General features: G+C 49.6%; 4 protein-coding genes across 4 annotated transcripts; all 4 read right to left on the bottom strand.

Annotated features, from left to right (window-relative positions):
• Nucleotides 1-5,161: 5,161 nt before the first annotated feature.
• On the bottom strand, nt 5,162-7,515 carry A1O9_02105 (uncharacterized protein; the record flags this gene model as incomplete). Its single annotated transcript, XM_013407680.1, has 2 exons — nt 5,162-5,302; nt 5,365-7,515. The coding sequence occupies 2 exons, from the start codon at nt 7,513-7,515 to the stop codon at nt 5,162-5,164; spliced, it is 2,292 nt and encodes a 763-aa protein (XP_013263134.1).
• Nucleotides 7,516-16,086: 8,571 nt separating this feature from the next.
• On the bottom strand, nt 16,087-17,467 carry A1O9_02104 (uncharacterized protein; the record flags this gene model as incomplete). Its single annotated transcript, XM_013407679.1, has 3 exons — nt 16,087-16,538; nt 16,629-17,171; nt 17,293-17,467. The coding sequence occupies 3 exons, from the start codon at nt 17,465-17,467 to the stop codon at nt 16,087-16,089; spliced, it is 1,170 nt and encodes a 389-aa protein (XP_013263133.1).
• A 1,065-nt stretch (nt 17,468-18,532) lies between these two features.
• On the bottom strand, nt 18,533-20,558 carry A1O9_02103 (uncharacterized protein; the record flags this gene model as incomplete). Its single annotated transcript, XM_013407678.1, has 6 exons — nt 18,533-18,888; nt 18,939-19,129; nt 19,196-19,572; nt 19,658-19,792; nt 19,856-20,383; nt 20,520-20,558. The coding sequence occupies 6 exons, from the start codon at nt 20,556-20,558 to the stop codon at nt 18,533-18,535; spliced, it is 1,626 nt and encodes a 541-aa protein (XP_013263132.1).
• A 416-nt stretch (nt 20,559-20,974) lies between these two features.
• Nucleotides 20,975-22,978, bottom strand: A1O9_02102 (uncharacterized protein; the record flags this gene model as incomplete). The annotated part of the gene is made up of 3 exons (XM_013407677.1): nt 20,975-21,408; nt 21,490-22,254; nt 22,363-22,978. The coding sequence occupies 3 exons, from the start codon at nt 22,976-22,978 to the stop codon at nt 20,975-20,977; spliced, it is 1,815 nt and encodes a 604-aa protein (XP_013263131.1).
• Nucleotides 22,979-23,996: the final 1,018 nt, after the last annotated feature.

The following is a 23,996-nucleotide window of genomic DNA, read 5'->3' as shown; positions in this document are numbered from 1 at the left end:
TGAGAAGACCAAACATCCTTGACTTAGATGTCGGTCAAAAGTAGCAGAAATGCAGTGGAAGCTGAACTCGTTCAGACGGTGGCAAAAAGCTGAGAAGGGCGGGTCACTAGAAGGCTGAGGTCTGCAAGTCTCTCAAAATATGAGCCAATGCGTGCACACAAATTCGTCGTACAGATAGTAGGGTGCGTAATTGGATAGTACTACCTGCGCGATCCGATGAACAGAGTAAAACCATGAATCGCGTGAGGGAGGTGTTTTCCTTATGAAAGACCCTCAGCCTCAGGTGGACGCAAAAGTACAGCCGCACGCACCACAACACAACACGTGGGCGGCTCGGGACCACGCCGACGATACCGAGGTGCTAAGACTTATGCGGTAAGTCCAAGCTCTACCAATGGAAGGGGCAACCCCAACTACAAACGGCCTCCCTCCTTCCCAACCTCATTTCAACTACAACCAACACCCATTGACGGTGGAACAGAGCCAAACACAATACAACACCCCTCTCAGGTTCGCAGTTCTCAATTCAAAGAAGAAGCAACAATCATCGAGTCGAACGAGACATAAGGCTGTGTTTACCTGCACAGTGCGATACACAAGTCTTCATTGTTCATGAATGGCCCAACGTCAGGGCACAAGCAGCGCTATCAAAGGCGATCTTTGAGCTCAACTTTGAGGGTCTGCGCAGTCTATTTAACGTCCCCTGCAGAATGAAAGCACGCTACTCTCGCCGTCGAAAACCCGCAGGTCCATATTGACCTCGGGAGGGGGCTTCACGTCAGGTCCGCCAAGGCTAGCCTCCAACATCTAGGCTTGGCAGGTTGCTGTCGTTGGATTCAACCGCGTGCTTGCATTTATCGCCCAAGTCACAAAAAAGGAATCCATTTCCAAAAGCTGGTAATGCGGGTGGTGTGCTTCTTAGAAAGCCGACCGGGGACTTTAGTGGCCTGAAAGCCACGTCGTTGGCCCAAGAGCTGCTCAAAGCATCAGTCAAACTCGGTTTTGCTTCGTCATCTCATGAAGACTGAATGCACGACTGTTGATGTGTTCTGAAACCAAGACCCAGCCTAATACTGGCACTAGCATGACAAAGACGATAGGGTGCACACCTTGGGTGAGGCAGTCACGTGCGTTGTTGGACGTACACGATTGACTTAGTGTGGACATGAGAGCCATCCCTGTCGAGCAACGCGAACATCATATCAGCATTCGACGTATAAGCACTCTCCAAGCTCCGGCCTGCTTCTCAACTCCCCGGTGTTGGGCTTCATCTGAATGGGTCGTTACCTACACGTGGCGATTTGCCCACATGATATTGCGATGAGAGTGACCGAGACACGTGATGGGCATCTTGTCCAGTCTACCATGACTCTTCCCTTGTCTACCACGTACACCTCTACCCCTCTCCATAGACTACAGCAAGTGCGAACGTCGCCATAATTGAGCCTGGAGCATTCAATCGTCGCTCATGAGACCCTGGTATCACAGCCCAGCAGACAACTTTGTTCGTGGTGGGTGCTGGGGATGTGAACCATTGCAACAACTTTGCAACATCTTCGCATCAATCGCAACATATGCTGTGGGCTCTCGCCCTAGGTCTCTGGCAGTTCTCTGTCCAGCCCGAGCAAGCCAACCTGTTCTCCTGCATCAGGCATTGCAGGCCAAATTGACATCTTGACGCCCATGCGAACTTCATTCTGAAGCTATCGAAAAGAACTTAGGGACAGGCAATCCATCTTGTCAACGGACTCAACAGAGTTGGCATGCAGTGTGTGGCGTCACGGCATCCAGCATGGCTATCACTACCGGACCGGACACGAAGCACCCAAGAGCGTTTCTCCTCCGGCTGATCCTCGAAAAGCTTGGCATGAAAGCACTACTTCTGAAACAACAACCCAAACACCAAAGTTGTCTTGTGGACTGCTATGAACGAGTTTGCAGTGCGCATATCTCCTCAAGAGGGATTCTTTACCCCATCAGTTTGCAGGGCAAGATGAGGAAGTGGAAGGAGTCGACCTGCAAGTCGAGGTCAGGAAAAGCTGGCGCCTAACCAAAAGCAGTTAGGCAAGCAACGCTCCCTGCAAATCAAATGCACCGAAGACTCTACAGTGCCAAATCCTGGCGAATGGCAGTCCTGGGCCGAGCACTAGCGTCATCTGCGCTGTTTCCCGACCAATCTGCCTGACCTTCAGGGTATTTGGGATCCCCCCTTCTTCACTTCTTCCCCTCCCTCCCCATATCATCAGTCTTCATCAGCTATGTATTGATACATCGTGTTTCCCATCAAATTTCATCGATTCAGCAAGTTTTCCTGCTTGGGCCCATCCAGTTTTTACGGGTTGAGTACCCCTGCGCCACAAAATCCGTCATCCCACCCCGTCACACCACTGTGAGTATGGGTACCAAGCCAGCCCGTACTCAGAAGCCAGCACAGGCTAGCATCAGTAAGAATTGGTGGGATCCCCTTTCAATATCTTGTCTTCCTTGCGTGGCCAGAAGTACTGACGGGCCCCTCGAAGCCGCCAAATTCCATTGACAGCTTTTACGCTGCTTACGGTGCCGGAGGGGTCTATGTTATCAACATATCTCGAATCCAAAGAAACAATTGATATCAGCTTGATGCGAAGGCAGACCAACCTTGATATGCCGGACGCAGTAACATCACAGGGCTGTTCTGCCGTCCAAACAAGGGACTCTCAGCAGCGGCCCTACAAGCGACAGCGTCTGTCCAGGGAAGCCCTAATCCGTGGGCAATTCGACGTACTCGAGCTTGATTTGGACAAGTCTATGGCCGCAATGACTGCTACTCACAGTCCTCTCGCTGTGCTCAGGACAATCGAGTGGGCCAAAAAATCTCGCTTCACTCAATGATGAGGGGCTGCTTGCTTACCTGAGTCGGAGTTTTGGCCCAGATCCGCCTTACTGACCAATTCACCGGTGAATTTTCCTTTACAACTTTACGACATATGGATGTTTTGACGCTCTCGCGTTCTTGCACGAATTCCCAAGATGTTCTGCAGCCACGTTAACTGCAACAGAATAAGTTGCGACTGGCCATCAGGAGACCTTGCGAGTGGGATACGCACATGGCCATACACGAAGGTCCACACAAGTGTTCTCAATCCAGGTATCACTTGCCCCAGCGGCCTCGTCAGGCACCAGTGCTAGCTGTCCCGGATGCACATGCCCAGCAAGCAACTGTTCTGTCCCTTTCCGAACTGCAATCAACATCAACTTGAGATTCACAAAATGTTTCGTATTCCCCAGTACCAGTTACCGTGCTATACTCCCCTTATGTCTCTTTTATATTTAACGCAGCCTTGGGAAGAGACTTGCTCGTCGTTGGTTAATGGCACTCGGGAAATGCTTCCAACCCGCCAAACTTCTTTTTTAGCTCATGTATACCTGTTCTCTAGATTAGTTACGTTGGAAGGGAGGGGAAGTGAGGATAAAAGCTGCACGAACGACTTTGTTTCGAAAGTCTAGATGTTCTGGCATATCAGCTGGACAGCAGTAGCAATGACGAACGTTTGGCTCGTGCCAGCTTCATCCCCCCCCACCCGAATCTTCCCACTTCTGTGCAAATAATGGGCAAAATAAGCCCCCGTGCTCAGATCTCCGACGTGGCACCCGTCCCGCGCGGCGCTGCGGGGTACTCTCATTGGCCGAATTTTCCCTCAGTCGTCTATCAGCGGACCGACGCTGAGGGGCATTCAGCCTGATGAATTGTCTTTTTCAGGAGGGGTGGGATTTCGTGTTCGAGATCTCTCCCTTTCCCTATCAATCTGGAGGGGCGCCAGATCAGATCTGTGTGAAGACGTCTGAAGACGTGCGGACGCCGAACGATGTCACGGGCGCGTCGTCGCTTTTGTTTGATACTCCTTTACTCGTCGTCCCGCTGGGGGGCCTGACCCCTGGGGAGAAATGATGATTGGAGTTGCAATTTGTTTGGTCATGCTCAAAACGGCTGTCTGTCTTTTTCAACGAGGAGAGTTGCGACACATCGAAACACGCTGGTTGCCGCCCGTCATCGGGATGAGTATATGTACCTCGTACGGACCTTTGCATTCATTCTCTGTATTTTTGGTGGCGTTGACGTCGGGCGACCTCTCACCGGCGGACGGCCAATATATGTACATAGATACATATATACACACATGTACTGGTCGAGAAACACGATCCGGTCTTGTCGTTGAAAATCCTCGACCATTTGCCTCCGTGCTAAAAAGAGATCTGACCTGCGATTAACAAGCCTGGCAGTGACTTAGTCAGGCCCCGGAGTCGTGAGCTAGATTTCCCGCGCAGTTCGGGTCTGGACGCTTTTATAGCATCTGCCATCGACCCTCTTCGTTGTTTGGCGGAGGCCTCTTGGAGGGAAAACCGTGAAAGGGCCTGGGCCCCGGCCAGTATTTGGATGCGTCCCAAGATTCTTGTGACAAGAAGATTTTGGGCTGGGCTTCGCGGCAGGGAGCACGATTTATTGCCGATGTTTGGTTTTGTTGGAAGTGTGTTTCTTTTGTTTTTTGAAGGTCGTGATTCTCATCAGTCATAAAAGATGTATGTACGATCTCTGTGAAACACAGCATTACTAGGCAGGAAATATGCACACAAGAAGTGAAAGCCTTCTCTCGACCCCCTCCAAAACCCCCCTCCAATCCCTTCCCCCTTCCTCTAGAACACCCAGCCAATACAGGAGATTGATGAACCAGTCTTGTGTGGCTACTTTCGGTCTTAAACAAGGGCTGGTACGCTCAAGCAGCGGACCTCTTGTTGACCCCCAGGTGGTTTCTTGACGCAAAAAACGTAGGTGTTTGGACATCTATCCATCCAGCAACAACAGCATCAATGGCGGGTGCCTGTTGTTCAAGAGCTCGATTCAATGCCGTTCTCAAGCCGTCGAAGGCGATAACGTTTCTGATCCGGGCTCATGACAACAGCTAGTCATGCGCCGGGGCATTGTCGATGCTACAACAGACGATCCTCGAGGATTGACGAACAACACTGCCTCCGTCGGACTCCAGCAAACCAGGGCTCGATTGCAGACAGCACGTTCTTCAAAGTAAAGCGCAGCATTCACGTATTTGGGTTCTACATCATCGTATCCGGTATCTGATATGTCTTCCACGGGGAAATTGGGTTCTAAACGTTGGGTACGTACGGCTCATTTGGTTTCGACCATCTGAGCGTCGGGGTGCGATTGAACGCGTAACGTATGTGCAGCAGCCACAGTAGCCATGGACGAAGCAAGATCGGTGGTGGCGAAGAGCTTCGTTCTGTCATCGTATGTCATATAACGGTTCAACTTTTCAATATCAGTTTAATGTGGGGGCCTGGTGGGGACGTTCAGTACGGAGCAGAACTTACCGATGCCAACTTGTGACCTAACCACAAGCATCGTTCTGCTCGAGGTGCCGCATGGCTGGGCATCTCGAGAGTGCGTTCGTCTTCATCTACAACCTGGCCATTGAAGAAATCGTCAGGGAAGTAATATGAAGACCAGACTAAGCCACGTATGAGAAAGTCCTCAGGGAGCTGACGCCCTGTTCCGCTTTGTTGCTGAGGAAATTCCTTGGCCTCGATCCGGTTGTCAGAGACGCCCGAACGGCTCAACGTATTTAATGCTAGGACCAACTTGGGCCATGGAACGTAGTTTTCAACGAAAACTAGAGCGCCTGGTACGTATGATGAACTCCAAATGTACGCTAATGTGATATGCATAAACGGAAGAATGTTGCGATCCCCAACTTTTTGCGCCACGATAGAAATGGATGAAAACCAGATAGGAAGGATGTACGACGTCACCTCGTCCGACGACTCGAACTTTGCTTCGGCCTTGTCACCTCCATGGGGTCGGACCTGACGGAACTCCTCGGTATGAATGGGCCCATTCCGCCAGAACTGGGCATGGATGTTCTCCTTGAGTATGGGATCCTCAACAGGGGCAGGGTCAGATGCAAGAGCCTGGGGTTTATCATCCTGGATTCCTTTGATTTTATCGTTGTTGGCCTTGAAGGATTTCCAGAGATGATTGTCATCACTGCCGAAATCATACATGAGTGCGATCAAGGATGAAGCAATCTCAGCTCCCATAACCTTGAAGTTGGATCCTGATCGGGTGATCTGGCTGTCCAAGTCAGACACGTAGTCCGAGATATTGACGATATATTGGTGAATGGATCCCCGAGTGAACATGATACCTGCTGCAGTCACGAGACTTCTCTCGGCCCTGTTATACTTTTGATTAAATGTGTCGGAATCAAGCAAGGGGCTGAACAACAACATTATTGAATCCCGAGCATTGACGAAGGGATTCACGCTGACCAATGCCTTGGAATAATAAAAGTGTTGACGCACGATGTTCGGCCGAGCGAGAACAGCCAGGTGATGCTGAATGCGCCCTGTGGCTGGAGAACGGTCAGCAGCACGATTGTACCACATGCGAGCAACATTTGACCAATTCTCGCGATCTCTCATGTCCGCCTCCTCGATCGCCATGCGATAACGAGCAAGATCGCCTAGGCATTCAATCCAGGTCTCATAGAAGGTAGGTACAGACTCCATCAGCAGACCCACCATTTGATAGGCCAGATAGACGAAGCTGAGCATGTGCTCTAAGGAATGAGGAAGGCGATGACGAAGTAGTTCTAAGAACGAATGGATCCCATGCCGCCACATCCGAGCTGGCATTGCGTACTTGGTAGGCAGGCGGCGTAGTGCTGGTGATGCGGTGGGATGTTGAGAGGCTAGGAAGAAGTCGTGGTGCTCATGAAGGAGAGTGCGGTGTAAGGCGATGAGGGCCTGCCACTGCTCATTCGACAACTTGTTTGTTGTTTGAGACTGGGACTGGCATATTTCCACGCATTTCTTCTCCACCATCACAAGGCCAGCGTAGATGCCCTTGACTTCATTGACAAGCTGTTCTTGACTGATGGATCGCGTCTCTGGCTGAAGGAACATTCGAACCTCTTGGTCAGGAGGGATATCATAGGTTGTTGCGGCTTGGGCGGTGTGGCTTTGAGTCTTCCTCTCTTCAGCCTTCAAGGCGGCAAAGTTTAATTGGCTTGATGGCTGAGCTGAGTGACGTGCCTGCTGCCTTTGACTGTTGGCTGGATGAGATGATACCAATTTGGGCGAAGATTGTGGAGTCCTCTGAGTGGATGGGAATCCAGAAGGGGAGCCGGTACGGATTGATTCAGAAGGGTCTCGGTTGTGGCGTGAAGAGAACGGTGAGGCCGAGCCAGCGCGGAGCTTACTAGGATACTGATCCTTGTCATTATAAGGCCGCTTTGAGGGATGCCGCGTAGGATCCGAGATCTGGCCATTGCGAGCCTTGCTCTGGTCATCCAGAGAGAGTTTGGTAAACCAATCGGTGGTTTCCTGCTTGATACTCGGTTGAAGTGGCATGTGAGCAGATTCATGTGGTATTTGACCCAGGCGCAACGATGTGTTTGGTTGAACTGGAGACCGCGGATCACTCCTGACGATTATTAGAAAGACTGAACCACGCAGTTCCATGGGAGAGCACTGAATTACCTCGGGACCTGTCTCAATGGATTCTCCAGGTCAGGCTCAGCCTTGAAAGTCGGCTGAGAGTTGTCCAAGGCCCGAGGGCTCGGTCCTCCAGGATCGGGCGACCCTTCAGGCTTTCCCGGGGGGGTTTTCAGGCCAAACCACCATTTTTTGGACTCGCTCGATACATGTCCCAGGAATGAGCCGTCGTTCGTTGATCTACGAGAAGCCATAACGGGTTTCCAGTACGTGCACGACTTGGGAGCAACCCCAGGACAGACGGATATTGCCTGGAGGTGGGATGTGAGAATGATGATATTGCGGCAATTAGGCCGGTTTGGCTGGAGCGCTAGTCAAGTGGCTAAATCCCGGGAAATCCCGTGCCGTCACGTGTCTCGCCTCGGCCGTTGGTGGTCTGAAAGATGGTGAATCTGGAGCCAGGCAACACTCGCGATGGAATTTGGTCCTGAAGGGCCAGATATCATGCAAACGGAGGTTGGGGGGGACATCCGGATACGGAAAGCGGGAGATGTGGAAATCTCGCGGCTTGCACACACCAAGAAAAAACACAGCTGGCGATGCCAGAGAGGCTGGCCGAAGACGGGGGGTTTCTTCGAAATCCGGGTTGCACGTCGATCGTGGGATGAGGTTGGGAACGCTTGAATTTGGCCACGGCGACTCTTTCAAGGCCTATTCGGATGGGGATGTGCATGAAATTGAGAAGAATCGGGAAGTTCTGCTTCGAAGATATACTACTCCTACTCCAACTCCTGCTACCCCGTCCACTGCAAATCTCAACAGGGCAAATTAAGAGAGGCGGCTGTCCAAAAGAAGCCAGCTTGTCACCCTTGTCTGCTGCAGACGCTGTGTAGCCCCCTGGTCCGCAAATTTCGCATTTATCTTCGCAAGTTCGCATTGTCCGCATCTAGCCTCTTTGGGTTAGTGGTTGCCTTGCGAGGCCGCAGAGCCTCATATGATATGACAAGCTGCCCCTCGCATCCAGAATTGAGACTGTCGTTGTCTGTTGTCCACCTCACTCGGCACTCGGTGCGCCGTCCCTTGGTATCAATAATTTGACAGCCCACGGGCCGTCAGTGCGTGCCCTGCAATTTCACCCCATCGACGTGTCGTTCTATGTCTCTTATCACTCTACACCTCACCTTACCTACTCCGCAGACAAACCAGAGAAGGGAAGGGTAAACAGGGGCGCCAAAGGGGGGGGTACGCCCTTTTTATCCCTCAAAGTTCAGGCCACGAACTTCGACTGGCGTGACTCATTCTCCTTCCCGGGACTACTACGGTAGTAGTTAGACTGCTTTCGCCCCGGCTATCAGAGTGATGTTGTTCCTGTTCCTGATAAACATACCAAGTTACCTACTATGGACTACACATGTGTTCCTCATTCTGATCATATGTTGCTCAAATGTCTTGGGAGCAAATGCGCTTCGTGATGTGGGCGCCCTCATCTTTCCTGGAGCCTTGTCCGACGTTCCGAACGCCAACTCAAGGCTTGCCGCCGCTATTCTTCCCTATCTATGACTACATGGCGTCCGTCAGCCTAGTCGGACTGCCTTGGCTCCATGTTGACTTAGACCTTGCCTCATCCTCTTTGAGCCATCATCCGCGATAGTTGACTTTGGAGAAGAAATGACCTCTGACTCGATTTGCCGCCTAGCCAGTGGCCACACACGGAATAGGCAACCAATTCATCACCATGTGTCATTGGTATCGAAGCTCTACCCAAAAATATCGGTTCCAGCTTTCAAGGCAGCCGGCTACCGCGAACGATGACCCTTAATTGATAACAAGAGCAAGTAGCACAGGTAGATTGATGTTGGCCCATTGGGACAGTGAGGCCCTAGCTCGTTTCACAAAATGGGCCTACATGATCGATAGACTGACCTCGTACAGCGCTCCAGCCCGTAGGACAGGTTTTGTGATACTGTGCCAAAGCCGGATTGAAGACGCTAGAGCCAGCCGCAAGGAGACAATGGAGGAAATGTAATGAATGACAGCGATGTGCAGTGGTCAAGTACCCGGGTCAATCACCCTCAGATATGCTGCCTGAGAAGATGCTTTGTATCTTGTGTAGACACTTCAAATAATGACCAACAGATCGAGGTTTGCCCTGCAGAATGAAGAGTATTGCCCGTACAGGACACATGGAGCAGCCTGACAAGGGAAAACTACCAGCTCGACATCAACCTCTCATTGGACTGCATCTTCTAACTCAGCCCTATTGGCAGCTTTGCTCGGGCAGCACTGCAGAGGAGAGGAGACAGCGCATTTCGAAAGGAAGTCTCGAAGCGTTGTTTTTGCCATTTTCAGCAATATCACTCTCAATTCAAGGCAAAAATGACCAGTATCACGATTCAGAGGTCAATTTCGATGGCCTGTGAACCATCAACCAGAAAGCACCCACCGAATCTCCTGGGTGCTCAAACAAATCTCCATTTTTACAAACCCAGACGTTGCTGCGGTAATGCTTTGGTCAGCTTCCAGCTTCGTAGTCTCTCTGCCTTTGGTCCTGGAGCAAGCGTCATGGCGTCGAGTGTCCAACCTTCGTCCGATGCTCGCGCAGTTCGCTCTGGCCAGAAAGGCGTTGGGACTTTGTGTCCGCTGAAAACTCCTATGGCAAAATAGCGCAAAAGGACACCTCATTCTTGCGAGCAGTCAAATCAAAAGCTAAAGACTGGGAAGCAGAGCACGAGTGGAAGTCAGCTGCCCTCCCGAAACATCCTCTTTGGAACGTCAGCTCAGCCGCCACCTTGACGTATTCGCCTGCAGCGACGCACTCGTTCTTTGCACCCGTATCTGTAACATGCTAAAGTTATTGCTGTACAGTTACGGCATCCGAACTGTGGTGCTACACCCACGGACCTCCGTTCAGGTGAAACATCAAGATAAGTCCCCCGTTCATCGTAAGACGCTCAGGCAACCGACCCCAATCTCGAATCTGCTATTTCCCGGTTTAGGTCATGAGGTTCAGCTTAGCAAGGACGTGCACAAAAGATGGTCTCCTCTATGTAGCGAATGTGAAACAGTGGAACCCGTCGTAATCTGGGGAATGTTGCTTAAAACAGTTCTTCGATACTGAGCTATACGACATAATTTGGAGTGATCAAGCCGGCAGCATCCAATGGTCAAAGAAGGCAGCCTGATCAAGTGTGATCAAGTTGGGCCTAAAAACGGGGCTCAGCAAGGCTACATTCGTAAGACGCCTCAGACCTCTCTCACGACCGTGACAACCTCGCGGCAACTCGTGCTATGCAAAATAGTAGAGCAAAAGTCCTGCGGATGACCTTCCGCGCATGCCTACGTTGAGATTGTAAGGCTGCGGCTCTGGCTTGAGCAATTCGGAGCGACTGATGCACTTCCTTGGGATCTGTAGGACTTCAGCCTCTCTGTCAACTAAGGGGTAGAAGTTGAGACTTGATGGCGAACAAATGCAAGACCTAACATGCGGAGTACTTCCGAAGGATCAGGACATAGGTAGCAGAGGAACCGAAGATCCTCTCAGACGCTGGGTTCATCGGGATCGGCAAACCAAAGTGAAACTTGTAGATGTTGTCCCTGGAATTCCCCCTTGTCTTCTGTCCACAAGTCACTGAGCATGAGACCATGAAACAATATAAAGGCGTCGCGTTCAATGCAAACCAGTTTTTATAGGGCTTCATCTCAAGTGGTCCTCAAAGCAAGATACAAGCTGGTCTATCTCTCCTCAAACCCTTCGACCAAGCAGGTAACATTCAAATTGAGGCTCTATATGACATTATTTCTGGTCTATTTCCTCCCCTCAGACGACTTCATTGATGCTTCCATGGCGCGGATCACCAAGTCATAATATCGTGCAGACACCTGTCCTGGCTATTGCAGTCCTAATCAGGGACCCAGGTCCACAGCCGCTCCGTTATTCCATCTCAGAATGTGGAGACTATGTTCGATTCGATCGGAGACTCCCAGAACTGCATCTTTTCTCATAAGCCTACTCAGTGTGGCCACCAAATCGTGGTCTCCGGAGTTGCGGATGAATGATTGAGATGATGTACAGACAGATGGATATTGCCAAATCATGTAGCTCGTATGTGAATATGACTTCCCCTCGAAATGGTCGAAGACCATTCTTTGAAATTCTGTCCGTTAGTCGCCATCGGCGAACCTCCGTTCGCTTGATGGCATTGTCCCACTTTTCGCTGATCATTCTGGAACGGCGAAGCGACCGTCAGCACAGCAGCAGGCAACCAACTATTGACTTGACCTTATTTCAAAATTTGAAACGCTGATAGTGGCTGTGCTATCTATTTGACTATACTTGGCAGCCATTACGGCCGCACGTGTGTTCCTTCTGTCATCCATGTGATTCTGCGGCCATTTATTTTGTCCTTATCCACACGTCTTATTCTCCACTGCTCATATGATTAACCCCAATGAGTTATTGACGAGGCACACCATCGAGTCAGCATGCAGAGTCTAGCGCTATTCCTATGGCATTAAACCGCACCCTCCTCTACCTAGGCCAAGTCCTTTTTCGAGCAGCTAGCTTGTAGCTCTTGGTGTAGCAACTTGCATCCATGTAGGGCGGACAACGGTGTAGACTAGCCACTGGGGATGGTTAGACGTGAATTTTGCCATCTATGCTGTTGTTATCCCTCTGAGAATGTTCTCGGATTCCGAAATGGGACATTCTGAATGGAATCACGGTGCAATTCCGTGAGACTCTAAGCCGCTCGCCGAGACAGGCCAGCTTGAGCAACACGGCTTCAACTTTCAATATGTTTCGCAGCATGCGGCGTAACATGGTGCTGTCGACATGCACGGCCCACACTATTACACTTCTCCATGATCCTGCGTTTGATCAGGCTATCAGCGAACCAAATTCCCTCGTTGATCACCAATGACCGGTCTTACAGGGAGCCTTGTAAGCGCTATACGCAGATCTCGTCCTCTAGGTATGTGCGAGGATGAAGGACCCGAAGTGTGTTTCACCTGCTAGTGAATAGCAAAACTGAAACAGTCTTGCAGAATCCTCGAAGCTGTGTGATTGAGCAAGATCCAGCCGATAGAGGCTGATTCGCTGGTGGTTACAAGGTCCCACGGTCCGTAAACCAAGGGGCCGAGCCCAACTGAGAGCCTCATCTGCAACATGCCCGCAACCAGTCTTCTGTGAAATCAAACATTCTGTACCGGGTCAAGGAGCCTAGTTCTCCCTGCATGCACCATGATGCTCTTTGCGACATTTCTCTTGGACGTCTGTCGCCTGCTGAGACTTTGATGGTTCTATCGATCAAGACCTCGGCTTAATGCGCTCCGCGCAATATGAGGTAAGTGGTTAGGGTCTTAATAAATAGTCAAAGATGCTCTCTCCTGGATGAAACTCTCTTGGGTTAGGCTGCACAGGGCTCCGATAGTAGGATGTCACCCCAAATGCAATCAGACGAGTCCGGTGATTTTGCCCCATGAACGTCCACGAAAACTCATCTGTAGACCGTGACATGCCAATACTGTATCAGAATCCCGGATGTCATTAGGCTTCGGAGGGGGTGGAAGAGGCTAAGCAAGCAAACCATATTCGTACTCCAAGACCCGATGGGGGCAGTAGATCGGTTATGTACATTGCAGATCGTAGGCCCGTTGAAGCTCGGGCCGATGGTGCATCGCTCGCTGCCTTCTCGGAATGCTAGATAGCAATCTGACTGGTGATGTCTTGAGAGTGGGGAGGATTGGAGGATTTGAGGATTTGACTGTTAGAGTCTCTGCATTGAAGCGATTACAGGTCCATGGCTTCGTACGATGCAGCTCCCGACGGATGGCTAGAGCACCCCGAGATCCGATGACGACAATTCAAGGGAGTGTCCTCTCCACTAGCCCTGCACGTCATGTAGCCCATGGGGTGACAAATGAGGCTGAAACTTCTCCCCGTCGGAAAAGTGTCCCCTCTCCGTCAATATCATCTGCACCGCCGCGGACATTTACTTGTCGCACGTTCCACCCAAAAAGAAAAAACCAAATTTCTAAACTGTTATAGAACGATTTCTGGTGTCTGAGCAGATAACAGACAGCCTTTTGTGGTGGAATTAGACGATGATGTGGGAACGCCACTAAGAAGGCATTAGGGAGCTCAAGTGCGGGAATTTCAGGCAACCAGGCAACATATCAGATTGCCTGGTTTGCCAATATAACTCAAACCGCAAGATTTAACCAGTCTCAAAAATATGAATATGCACGACGGCCCGATGAGATCCTAGTAGCCTGAGAAAATTGGTAGCCATCTTTTAAATGACCGATCGGAGTAATTCCCATATCATGTAGTCGAGTTTCAGACTCCCCTTGCTAAGGAAGCCTTTCGCATGGAAAGTTCTTGTCTCGCCCCTGACATTAGATGTAGATACGACTTCGAGATTCCAGCTATCCTAGGCTAAGCAATCTACCCCCTCCCCCACATGACTCAATGGATCAGGCAAAACTCCGAGATTAGGAAACTACACCTTAGCCGTGGGTCGCGGACTACACCAAATGGCTGGTCGGTCTGGACCATGTTTATACGGTTCAAGTAGCATACCAACACCAAATTGGGACAATGGGACATGCCGTGTGCCATGGCTTGAACAACATCGGTAAGTGATAGGTTCCCTTTCCCTCTGCTTCAGCAGCCCAGTGAAAAGATCATGCTACCAAGACGCACTTTTATTGGCAACTTCCACCAAAGAACCTGTCATGTGTTCGAGACTGGGAAACTGCTAAGTGATTAAAGGGACGTCAAAGCTTGTATAAGGCTTCAGCCTGACTGCTCCAAAATAATGGGGCAATACTTTATGAATCGTGTTAACCATCGGCAACGCGGCTTGTCTGGAACATGCACACTGCACAAGTGCTCTTCAAAGGAAGCGAGGTTCGCAATGTCGAACTGCCACCATGGACTCGAAATAGACCCCTGGAGGAGCAGGCCACGTGGGTTGCACAGTCCCAAAACAGGAAATATCTCTCTCAGAAAGTCAGCCACATGACGAAACAGACTAGAGTCCTCTCGATTGTCCGAGTCTCAACCCGAAGTTCGAAGCAATATAGCTTTCTAAGCGGGCAATAGATCACACAATTTTGAGCGGTGGTGGCGACACTGATGTTGAATCGCTTCCGTACTTCAGCACCGCGTTTTGCCCTTGTACAATACCACGCTAACAAGGGCAAAGCAGGAATATGAGGCTGTTATCCACCCAAGGAGATGGGCAAGGCAACTCTCGACGTAAAAGGAGAAGTAATCAAACTGATCCGCGACAGGTCCAGGAACGAAGAGCGAAAGAATCGAAGGCACTTGGCTTATGAAGCGGCAAGAGGCTGCCGCAGAGAGCCAACACCCCGCTCTCTGGCATGATCTCCAACTTGAGGGATTCGTTTTGAAGCTTTGGTCACGTCGACTGAACAAAGAGGATGTCGCAGGGCGTTTAAATCGCTCACCAGAGTTGGAATTATCGCATGATACTACGGCTTGAGGCTGATTCGGCGGCCAGAAACGGCGAAAGGGGTTCTGAGCCTGACCTTGAGGCTTACATGAGGGATGAGCGATTATAATGGCGAAGAATGAGGGAGTCATGGGCCTGCAGCCCTCGTGATATTACCGAGCAAGCACCCCAGCCTGTCCCAGTATCTCAATCTCCCAGAATGGAGAATTTGTCGTTTGAGAGAAACACTGATCGCGGTCTCCACCATAAGATAGTACGATTCTACGAAAATAACCCAGCTTCGATGCTCAAAGAAAGGTGTAATTGTGTTTTTAACTCTGGTTTCCATTGCAAGGCTGATTCCCCAGGCCTTTTTGTGTAGTGGAATAAAAAACTTCATGGGAAAAGAAAGCTCAACTAAAGCCGAAAACTGGATAGACTCTGCTCCTGCTCAGAGTGGGCTCTCTGGTCCGCCTTCTACGAGGCCCTCATATGCGTGTTAAAAGCCAAAGTTTCTTTTGTCACGCAAGTGTGGGACTATGGTCGTCGATGAAAATCCCCTTCTCAGTTGATGGAGTCCACGTCGCTGGGCTTGCTCTCGAGTTCTACCCACCCTAGCCCTTGAATCTCGGCTCAACAGTACGTCGAACGAAGCAGATGCAGATTGCTATATTGCTAAATAGTGAAGAGCTCGCATTGCAGGTTAGAGGCACTTAATATAGCGTTTGTGAGAAAGAGCCAGTCACATATAGAGACTCAATGTGAGATGCATCATCGTCTGCTGTTTAACCAGCAAATGCTACCAATATTCACCTGTACGCATACAAACATAGGGTCATGAATACTGGTGAATCTGGGGTCTAACACGTTTGTGCTACTGCGCGAAAGTCATTGATTTCAATGTACGGAAATTGGTTATGGTTTTGTATTCGATGGCTCAAAAGCCGCATGACGAAAAGAATTGAAACTTAGTGCAAAATGAATTTGTCCCTCGGCTTGTGTTCGTTCTCAATCGTCAGATTTGCTAGATCATGCAACAGTGGACTCACCAGGTAGTCATGCATGCCCCCATCATTGCACTGCACTTTTTTCCAATGTTGGCGTAGGCCCGTGCCTGGGAATTGAACCTCTCGTTCGCAGCTTAGGATAGATACACACGCCTTGCATTCGTAACTCTGCGACGGCATATTGGACATCTCCATCGGTAGCTTCTGGAGGCATGACCATGGTCGCTTTGATGATGGCGAGGTCCACGGCGAATGATTTCAGAACACCAGCGACACAGGGCAATATGCATACAAGGTTCCAAGAGCGTGTCCACCCTCTGCTCTGAGCATACTTGGCATGCGATGTTGATCGTCAAGTCTTCACGGCTCAATGGAGCTGGCCGTGAAGTCTGCTCGTCGATGGGATTGATATCGCTGAGTGGAGAAAGCATTGGTGTAAGGGGTCTATGCGAGGGTTCTAGTCCGTTTTCGAGGGGCATCAGGGCATTCCGCCACATTGCTTCTCCAGCTTCTTGTATATCCATCATGAGCTGAACAGTCACATGGTTTGAAGCATTGATATCTGCTTCGATAAGTTCGGTTTGTCCTTCAGCATTAATCGCGGCTTCAAGTTCAACGTGCTGTGGAATGATTCTGGCGTGCATCCTTGTATTCTGAATCATTTCCGGGTAACGACGGATTTCTCCAGTTGCTATACGACGGGCTTCTGCTGTAGCTGCCTGGAGGTGGGCTTCTTCTGCTTGTTGGCGGGCTGCTTCTGCTTCACGATAGCGGGCCTCTGCCCGTTGGAACATCCCTTCGAGAGGGCTTTGATAGTTTTCGGATTGGATCTCCTCGAGCGTTCCAAAAGGATTTTGAAGTAGAGGCCTCCGTCCTCGAAGGGGTGGGTCTGTGAAATGCCTGCTGGGTGCGGAAGGGATAGGATGGAGAGAATGTTGAGCCGGTGAAGGAGAATCCGGGCTGCTTGGACGGCGTATTTCTCTCGCCGGTAATGAGGAAGTTGCAATATGTGGGGCATGGATGCTTTGAAGCAATCCTCTTGGACGATTTTGGTGTGGATCAGCTCTTGCGATGCCATCAAATGACCATGACTGACCCTGCGTTGTAACTGTCATGTGATCGAAAGCTGTGGCCATGTTCTCATCTGCAGGTGGTACACGGTTCGACGGATGATTCATATTGGGCGAGCTAGATGAGCAAGAAAAGATATCCCAATAATCTGGAGCAAATTAACAATATTTCTCAGTAGCGAGCGGCTGACAAATTGGTTTGGGTCAAATGAAAGTGGTGATATGTGGCGAAACGAATGAAATTGGAATCGAGAGGGAAAAACCCCCTACCTCTGCATTTCCAGCAGTAACGCGACCAGCGCTTGCCTTGCATCCTCATACCCTGGCCGTCAATGTAGACAGGATAGGAAGCAGCGATTGGCCGCTTATCAGCACAGGCGCAACAGCCAGCCAGTGCGACTAAGGCACATCCTATGACCGGCTTATGATAGCATGAAGTCTCCATGTCAGAGCCTCACCGAATATTGCTAACGTCAAAGCAAATCAGGTTGTGTCCCGTCGCATGAGTAGCCGCACCCAGCTGTTCTGAATGAGCATCACGCAAGCCAGCCAAATCATGCAGCACCTTCCACCATCAGGCAATCATACTTTCCAAGCGCGGCGTAATGAAGATTCCGAATGATATGGATGGCTGGAGATGGTTTGGTAGATTGATGTCATCCTTCTGGCAATGAAGCGACGTTCAGGATTCAAGAGAAGTCCTGGTCAAGAAGTGTGAAAATCAGGGCACAGCTCTCCGTTTGGACAAAGACATTGCCGCCCTATGCTCACCCACGCGCATTCATGGGTCTTTCCATTGCTGCTTCCGCCGGCGTCAGCCTCCTCTCAATTTCTGTTCCATTCCATGAATGGACCCTGGTGTAGTACAATTCGGTCTAGTGATTCTACCGCGCCTTCTAATGAGATGAGGAGTAAGCTACGTGATATGAATTCCATAGCGACTCTCGCAGCCACCCAGGGCGCCACTCCGACGCTTCCTAGCGTCATGGAATTAAATCTTTGCCCATTGAAGCTGGTCAGTGGTCATTTTCACGACAAGCCCGAACCTAGACAAATCTCCCCGCAGAGGAAGATTCAATTCCCGGAGCGAGGTCTCTTATCGTGAGAAAGCAAAAATTCTGAGAGACAATTCTGGGTGTTCTCAAATCGCCAAACTTTAAGCAGGTCGTGCTCTATGAGACTAGCGAGCGGGGAGCAGTATGATAGTCAATCGTGCACTGGAAATCGAAACTAAATGCTGGAAAACCATTGATCTGAGACATCGAACGAAGCCGATAGATGCCTCGGTATCTTGCCATATCTCCTAGATGCATGGTGTTTTTTTTTTTTTTTTTGGTGAATTGTAACAGTATCCGCTCATGAACCCCACCACATGCTCTGGTATGTCGTACTACTGTCGCCCAGCTTCCATGCATACGTAAGTTCTTCCGATCTCGTAACATAGGAACTAGCTTTAACTCTCCCATTGAGGAACCGCAGCAGTCTGAAGTACCCAATTTCCATTTCATCTTCATGGAGCGACGTTTTCACGCTCTTCAACTGATGGGCCTTCTCCCAGCTTCTGCATACTGACATGAACAACTTCGTCTGGAAGTATATGGCCGTGTTTGTATTTCTGGAATTTCAAAAGCGGAACTCGTTCACGGAATAAATGGTCGATCTCCTCAAGAGAGAATGAGCGGCACTCTGGAATCACGAAGATGGCGAAAAGGAGGGTACAGAAAGCGATGGGCCCAAACACGAGACCGATCTTAGTCCCGAGGTTTGCATATGGCGCATATAAGAGGTAAGGAATCGAAAAAGACACAACGAATTGTGTTGCCACCGTAGCGATGCTGCATACTGTATATGTCATATCTCGCATACCTAAGTCCCCAGTCAGCGCATCCGCGGATGAAAATCGAGATGTTGCTTACGTGAATTCGGTATTTCTGCCGAAATAATATGGTAGATAGGTGCCCAGCCAAACACGAAGCCGAAGTAGTTGAGACTCAACATGGCGGTGATACCTATCTTAATTCCTTTGCTGGGTTCACTGATTGTGCCTAGGCCACCCATGATGAACATCGTAGCCGTTTGCACAAATGAGCCTATTATAAGGAGAGGTCTGTAACAGTGAGTTGGTAGGATGCTCTGTCAACGAGGCGGAGAAAGGCCTGAGCCTCGAACTCACTTCCGTCCAGTCTTGTCAAGGAGATACATAGCGACAAGAACCACTGCAATTTGGATTCCAGTGTTGATCAGAAACATTTGAAAGGGGTCCGGCCCGTGAATGTCTTTGATGAAAATGGTACCATATTTGCTGCTAAGTCCCTGGCCGCTTATTTGAATGCAGATATTCGAGCCGAGGACAATGAACGATCGTTTGAGGTTGATTCCTTGCCACATCTCTTTAAATGTGCCTTTTTCATTTGTCATCGCTTTGATCATAGCAATTTGCTCGTGATATTCAGCCGTAATCTCCTCTTCAGTGAATTTGCCGCGGCGGTATCGGCGTAGAGCAGTCAACGCTTCCTCGTGGCGGTCACGAACCAGAAGCCATCGAGGTGACTATGTACAGAATGCGTTGTTAGTAGATTGCACCTCATAACTGGATACGTGAGGCGAAGTCTCCATGTTGAAGTCGAGCACTTACCTCACTCAGAAAGAATGCGCAGCCTCCAACTATCAATGGTATGATGAAGAAAAGACCCAGAGGGATCCGGAAGGACGCTTCGCCATCAATCTTAGCCGTTCCATAGGTGATGCTAGCCATAATGAATGCTCCGATCTTCAAGGCTCTGCGGTCAGTTGACAGCTTTTGCAGAGTGGTTGTTGATATGACTATACGTACCATCACGCCGAGTTGGTAAGTGCCAACTACCATTCCTCGAATTTTTGGGGGGACAATCTCAGCTTGCATCACGGGAATCGTCACAAGTTCTTGGCCCAGATAGATATAATTGACGATCCGCCCAGCGAGTATCTGCTCCTTATGCTGAGCGCTAACAAGCAAAACGGCTGCCAAAATAGCCCAGCCAGTCATCACAAAGAAAGCCGGACGCCGCCCATATCTTCGATTGATGAATCCACCAGTGACCACTCCAAATACTTGGCCAATATAGGTCAAGCTGTTGAGTAGAGATAAGAAGTAAGGATCAATGTGATATTTGCCAGTCTTCGGGTTGAGGGAGCCGAATTTCTCTGTAAATGCGTCCATAGCTTGGGTGTTGGAGAAGGCTGCCAAATCCATCCCAAAGTTGATTTGGGACAGCATCATGAGACAGGTTGCGAAAAGCAGCTGTCCATTGAAGTTTTCGGCCAGTCTATTGTCGTGGAGCCACATCTTGGTTTCGCGCTCAAAGGTTAGGACAGAAGGTATCTTTGCAGATTGAGATTTCGAAACAATTCAACTGACAAAGAGTTGAGAGAAATGCTTGTAGAAATGCAAGATCATGGGAGGGAGCTCTGATACTATATAGGTACACCCTACACAAAAGGGTCAACGTAAGACTTACATTGGGCAAACGACCTCCAAAGTTGCTCTGTACCACCATCTCTCGAGTCCAGAATGTTAGATAGCCTGCTGGTGAAATGTTTCCCCGAAAGCCACTCCCTACAGAGTATGGAGAACTCCTCGTGGCACTTATGATTTTGCGGGGATCCTGGGGACAAACCGAGGTCCGCCAACATGGTTTCCGCTAACATTGCGAAGATTGCGATATCGCAAAGGTGCGGAAATCACAGATTAGACTAAAGCCGCAAAAGTTCTGGAAGTGGATCGCAGTAACCTCGAGAGGTTGAAGAGCTGTGTAGATGAAATTCTACCGAAGAACGTATGGAGCTAACCCTCGTTATTCAAGCATTCCTTGGAGACAATTGTGCAGTATATCATATATGAGTGAAACTGAGTGAAACTGAGTGAAGTTCGAATTTAATATTGTTTGTGCTCGAGTAGTGCTTTAGAGACTATTTAGGTTCTTCCCCAAGGTAAAGTCAGATACAACAGCGGTGCATGCTGCTGTGAGCCATGTGTATCAGTCTCGCCAAACCCACCCGATGCTCGATGTCTAGGGATAGTGGCTTTGAAGGCCATGGCCTGGTCCCACCACATTGAAACATCAATATCGCTCTCAGGAATATTGTACAATTTGGAAATGGTGCTCTTTTTCAGAACATCTGCCTGCTTGACTTTCTCGTAGGTGTCGCGGTCCGTAAACATCACGTCAAAAGTGACATGATAAGGCCCCGCTATCTTACTGCGTACAACTGATGCGATATCTGCTAGATAACAAGTTCCCGCAGCTGGTTCTGGTTGGAGATAGTATTTTTGGTGTGCCTTTGAAGCGGGCTGCGAAGTGTTCGTAACTGATTTTGGATTCACGGGTTTCAAACTGGTCTTTTCATCTGTTCAAATCATTGGTTATCTTGGTTCAAATAGAAACCATAGTTCTGACTTACGGACGGGGTTCACAAAGGAATTGTCACCCTGATATTCTTCGACTCTGATAGGAAACAGCGCAACCGGGTCCGAATTATGCATGATGTGATAGATGCAAAACTCTGGACAAGGTCCCATCGGAGTTTCAGAGGGAGTCAAAGGCCAAGCAAAGTTACCAGCGGTGGCAAGCTGGCCGGCGTATGGCGCATGAGTCAGTCGATTTTTGGTGCTCGTTGCCACGTCGTTGGCCTGCTCTTGAGTAGGTGCTCTAACATGCACGACCAGGCAAACCTCCTTTGGAATGCTTCTGTCTGGTTCCAACGATCCCATCACTCCATTGAGCCCATACAGATGGATTTTCAAGTCGAATTCGAAGCCTTTGTTGATATCACGGACTCCCTTTTCAATAGATGGGATCCAACTGTCAAGTTGGGAAATGAGAATGGGATCTCTGAAGGCTCCCACAAAGGTTGTCTGATAGCCACTCACACGGGCAGCCTCCAGCTTAACCGTGTACTCACCTTCAGGCTCTGGAATAAACCTTGCGCCCCGTACACGCACCGTTCGACTATCAATTTGCTCATAAGTCAGATCACTGGTATAGAGAGCCCCTCCAGGCCCTTGAAGTATATCGGGTCTGCTCTTTTCATAGAGTAGGTGAGCAGCAACCGAGGTAGGCGTACAACGTACTCCAGGCTGGAGTGGGATGAGGTCGAAATTGTCTCGGCGAACAATTGCAAGACATTCCTTAGATTTGGGAATAGAACACTGTGCTCCGCATTCCATAATCTTGCCCATAGCGTAGTTGAGTCCTGGTGCGCACATATGATTAGTAATGTGAATAGCCTCGTGCACTATATTTTGACTGATTTAGGAGTTGGAGTTCCAACGAAGTGGCAAGCTATAGAAAAGGGGCTCACCTAAATCATCAAATCCATGGTACATGCAGAATGCGGCGAATGGGGCTGGATCGTAAGCCCGTCCCCCAATGATAATATCGAAATCAGGGTTATCAGTCATTGCCTGCAGATAGGGCTCAAGGCCCATCTGAGCAACTATGATATTTGTCGAATCGATGTCATGCTCCAGTAAGTCCGGTATTCCGCTTCCACAAGGGCTTATAAGTTTGGCCTTGAGCTTCTCACGCACAACTTCCTTTGAGATCTCAGAATAGATGCTGACGACCTTCATTGGCCTAAAGCCTTTTTCTTTGATGATTGACTTGATTATGTTGGTATGGTGGTCAACAAAAGCATTCGAACCACTTCCACCAGCAGATCCAATTAAGACTTTCACATTGTGAAGGTGACAAGCTCTCACGAGAATTTCAAACTCCCGCCAATATCCAGCCTGAGGTGCGCCCATTTTCCCAAGTGCCAATCGACCAGGACCACTGTCGGTAGATCCAGCGTCAACGATGATCGCATCGATGCCAGATTCTATAGCATCCCACACATATTCTTCGACGAAACCCCGGCCCAGCGCACCGATCGGTGATACAATTCTGAGTTCATCTTTGGTCTTCGAGGGAGACATGACGCTACTTCTGCTCAAGAACTATTTCTAAGCGTTTCTTCCTTGATAGGTATTTGTGTCTGTTTGGGTAGAGTTTGAGATCTATTCGCCAATTGACGTGAGATGAAAATGAAACATTTTATAGCCTTTACAAGCCCCAATTATGGACATAAAAGGGCACGACTCATTCCGTAATCGCGAGACAGGAGCAGGAGGTGATCTTCTCCAGTAGGGTATGCTAGATGGTAATGCGAGAAAAGAAATGATGGACTGGCTTGCCTGGGGTGTAGGCTAAGGTGTGACAGGTGTCGTCCGCGGTCCCTGATAATCCCACCAATTGAAATAGCAGCACACCTTTAGAGTTTGCAAGGATATCACATCAATGCTCATTAGCTTCAGGCAGTATCTGCGATTGCAGGAAAGGCAAATGAGGGGTGTCTCTAGTCGCGGTGGACATGGAACGAGAATTCTGAATTTGCGTGCCGTGCATCCACGGCACATTGCGATAGCGGACAACGCTAAAAGCGTCAATCTAGAGGTTCTCCAGGACGCTTTGCGGTTGAAATTCATAGGAATGGCACTGAAATCAATCACCGAGGGCAAAAGTTTGCCCGAGGCTTGTGTGTACCCATGGTGAGTTGGTTGTATTGTAAGGTCAATCCCATTACTACCTGGCCGAGAGTCATTGAGTTGCGAGGGAGAAGGAGATTACTCACTTAGCGTACTAGTTCAGCACCAAGGGGCCTGGTATATGCCAGTGACAAAAGGTTGCTTGAGAGAGATTGGAGCTTTTCAAAGGCTACTTCTATCACAACATTGAATCATGGCGTAGTCGGCACTAACTGACAAGAGGCAAGACAATATGCGCAATTGGCATCAATTGTCAACACTTTGCCGAACTTAAAGCGGCGGCCCTCTTCTCATAAGTGGAAGGACATCACGTGGGGAGTGAAACTTGGTGTTCACGTGAAACTGTCTTAGGCCACGCAAGGCTTTGAGGATTACGCAGCCTCAGCCTTTCCCTCAACGATTATGCCCC

This window comes from Exophiala aquamarina, assembly GCF_000709125.1.
Source record: "Exophiala aquamarina CBS 119918 chromosome Unknown aczIA-supercont1.2, whole genome shotgun sequence".
In the NCBI taxonomy this organism is placed as follows: Eukaryota; Fungi; Ascomycota; class Eurotiomycetes; order Chaetothyriales; family Herpotrichiellaceae; genus Exophiala; species Exophiala aquamarina.
The sequence above is the reverse complement of the archived record's forward strand: the minus strand, read 5'-3'. Positions and strand labels throughout refer to the sequence as shown.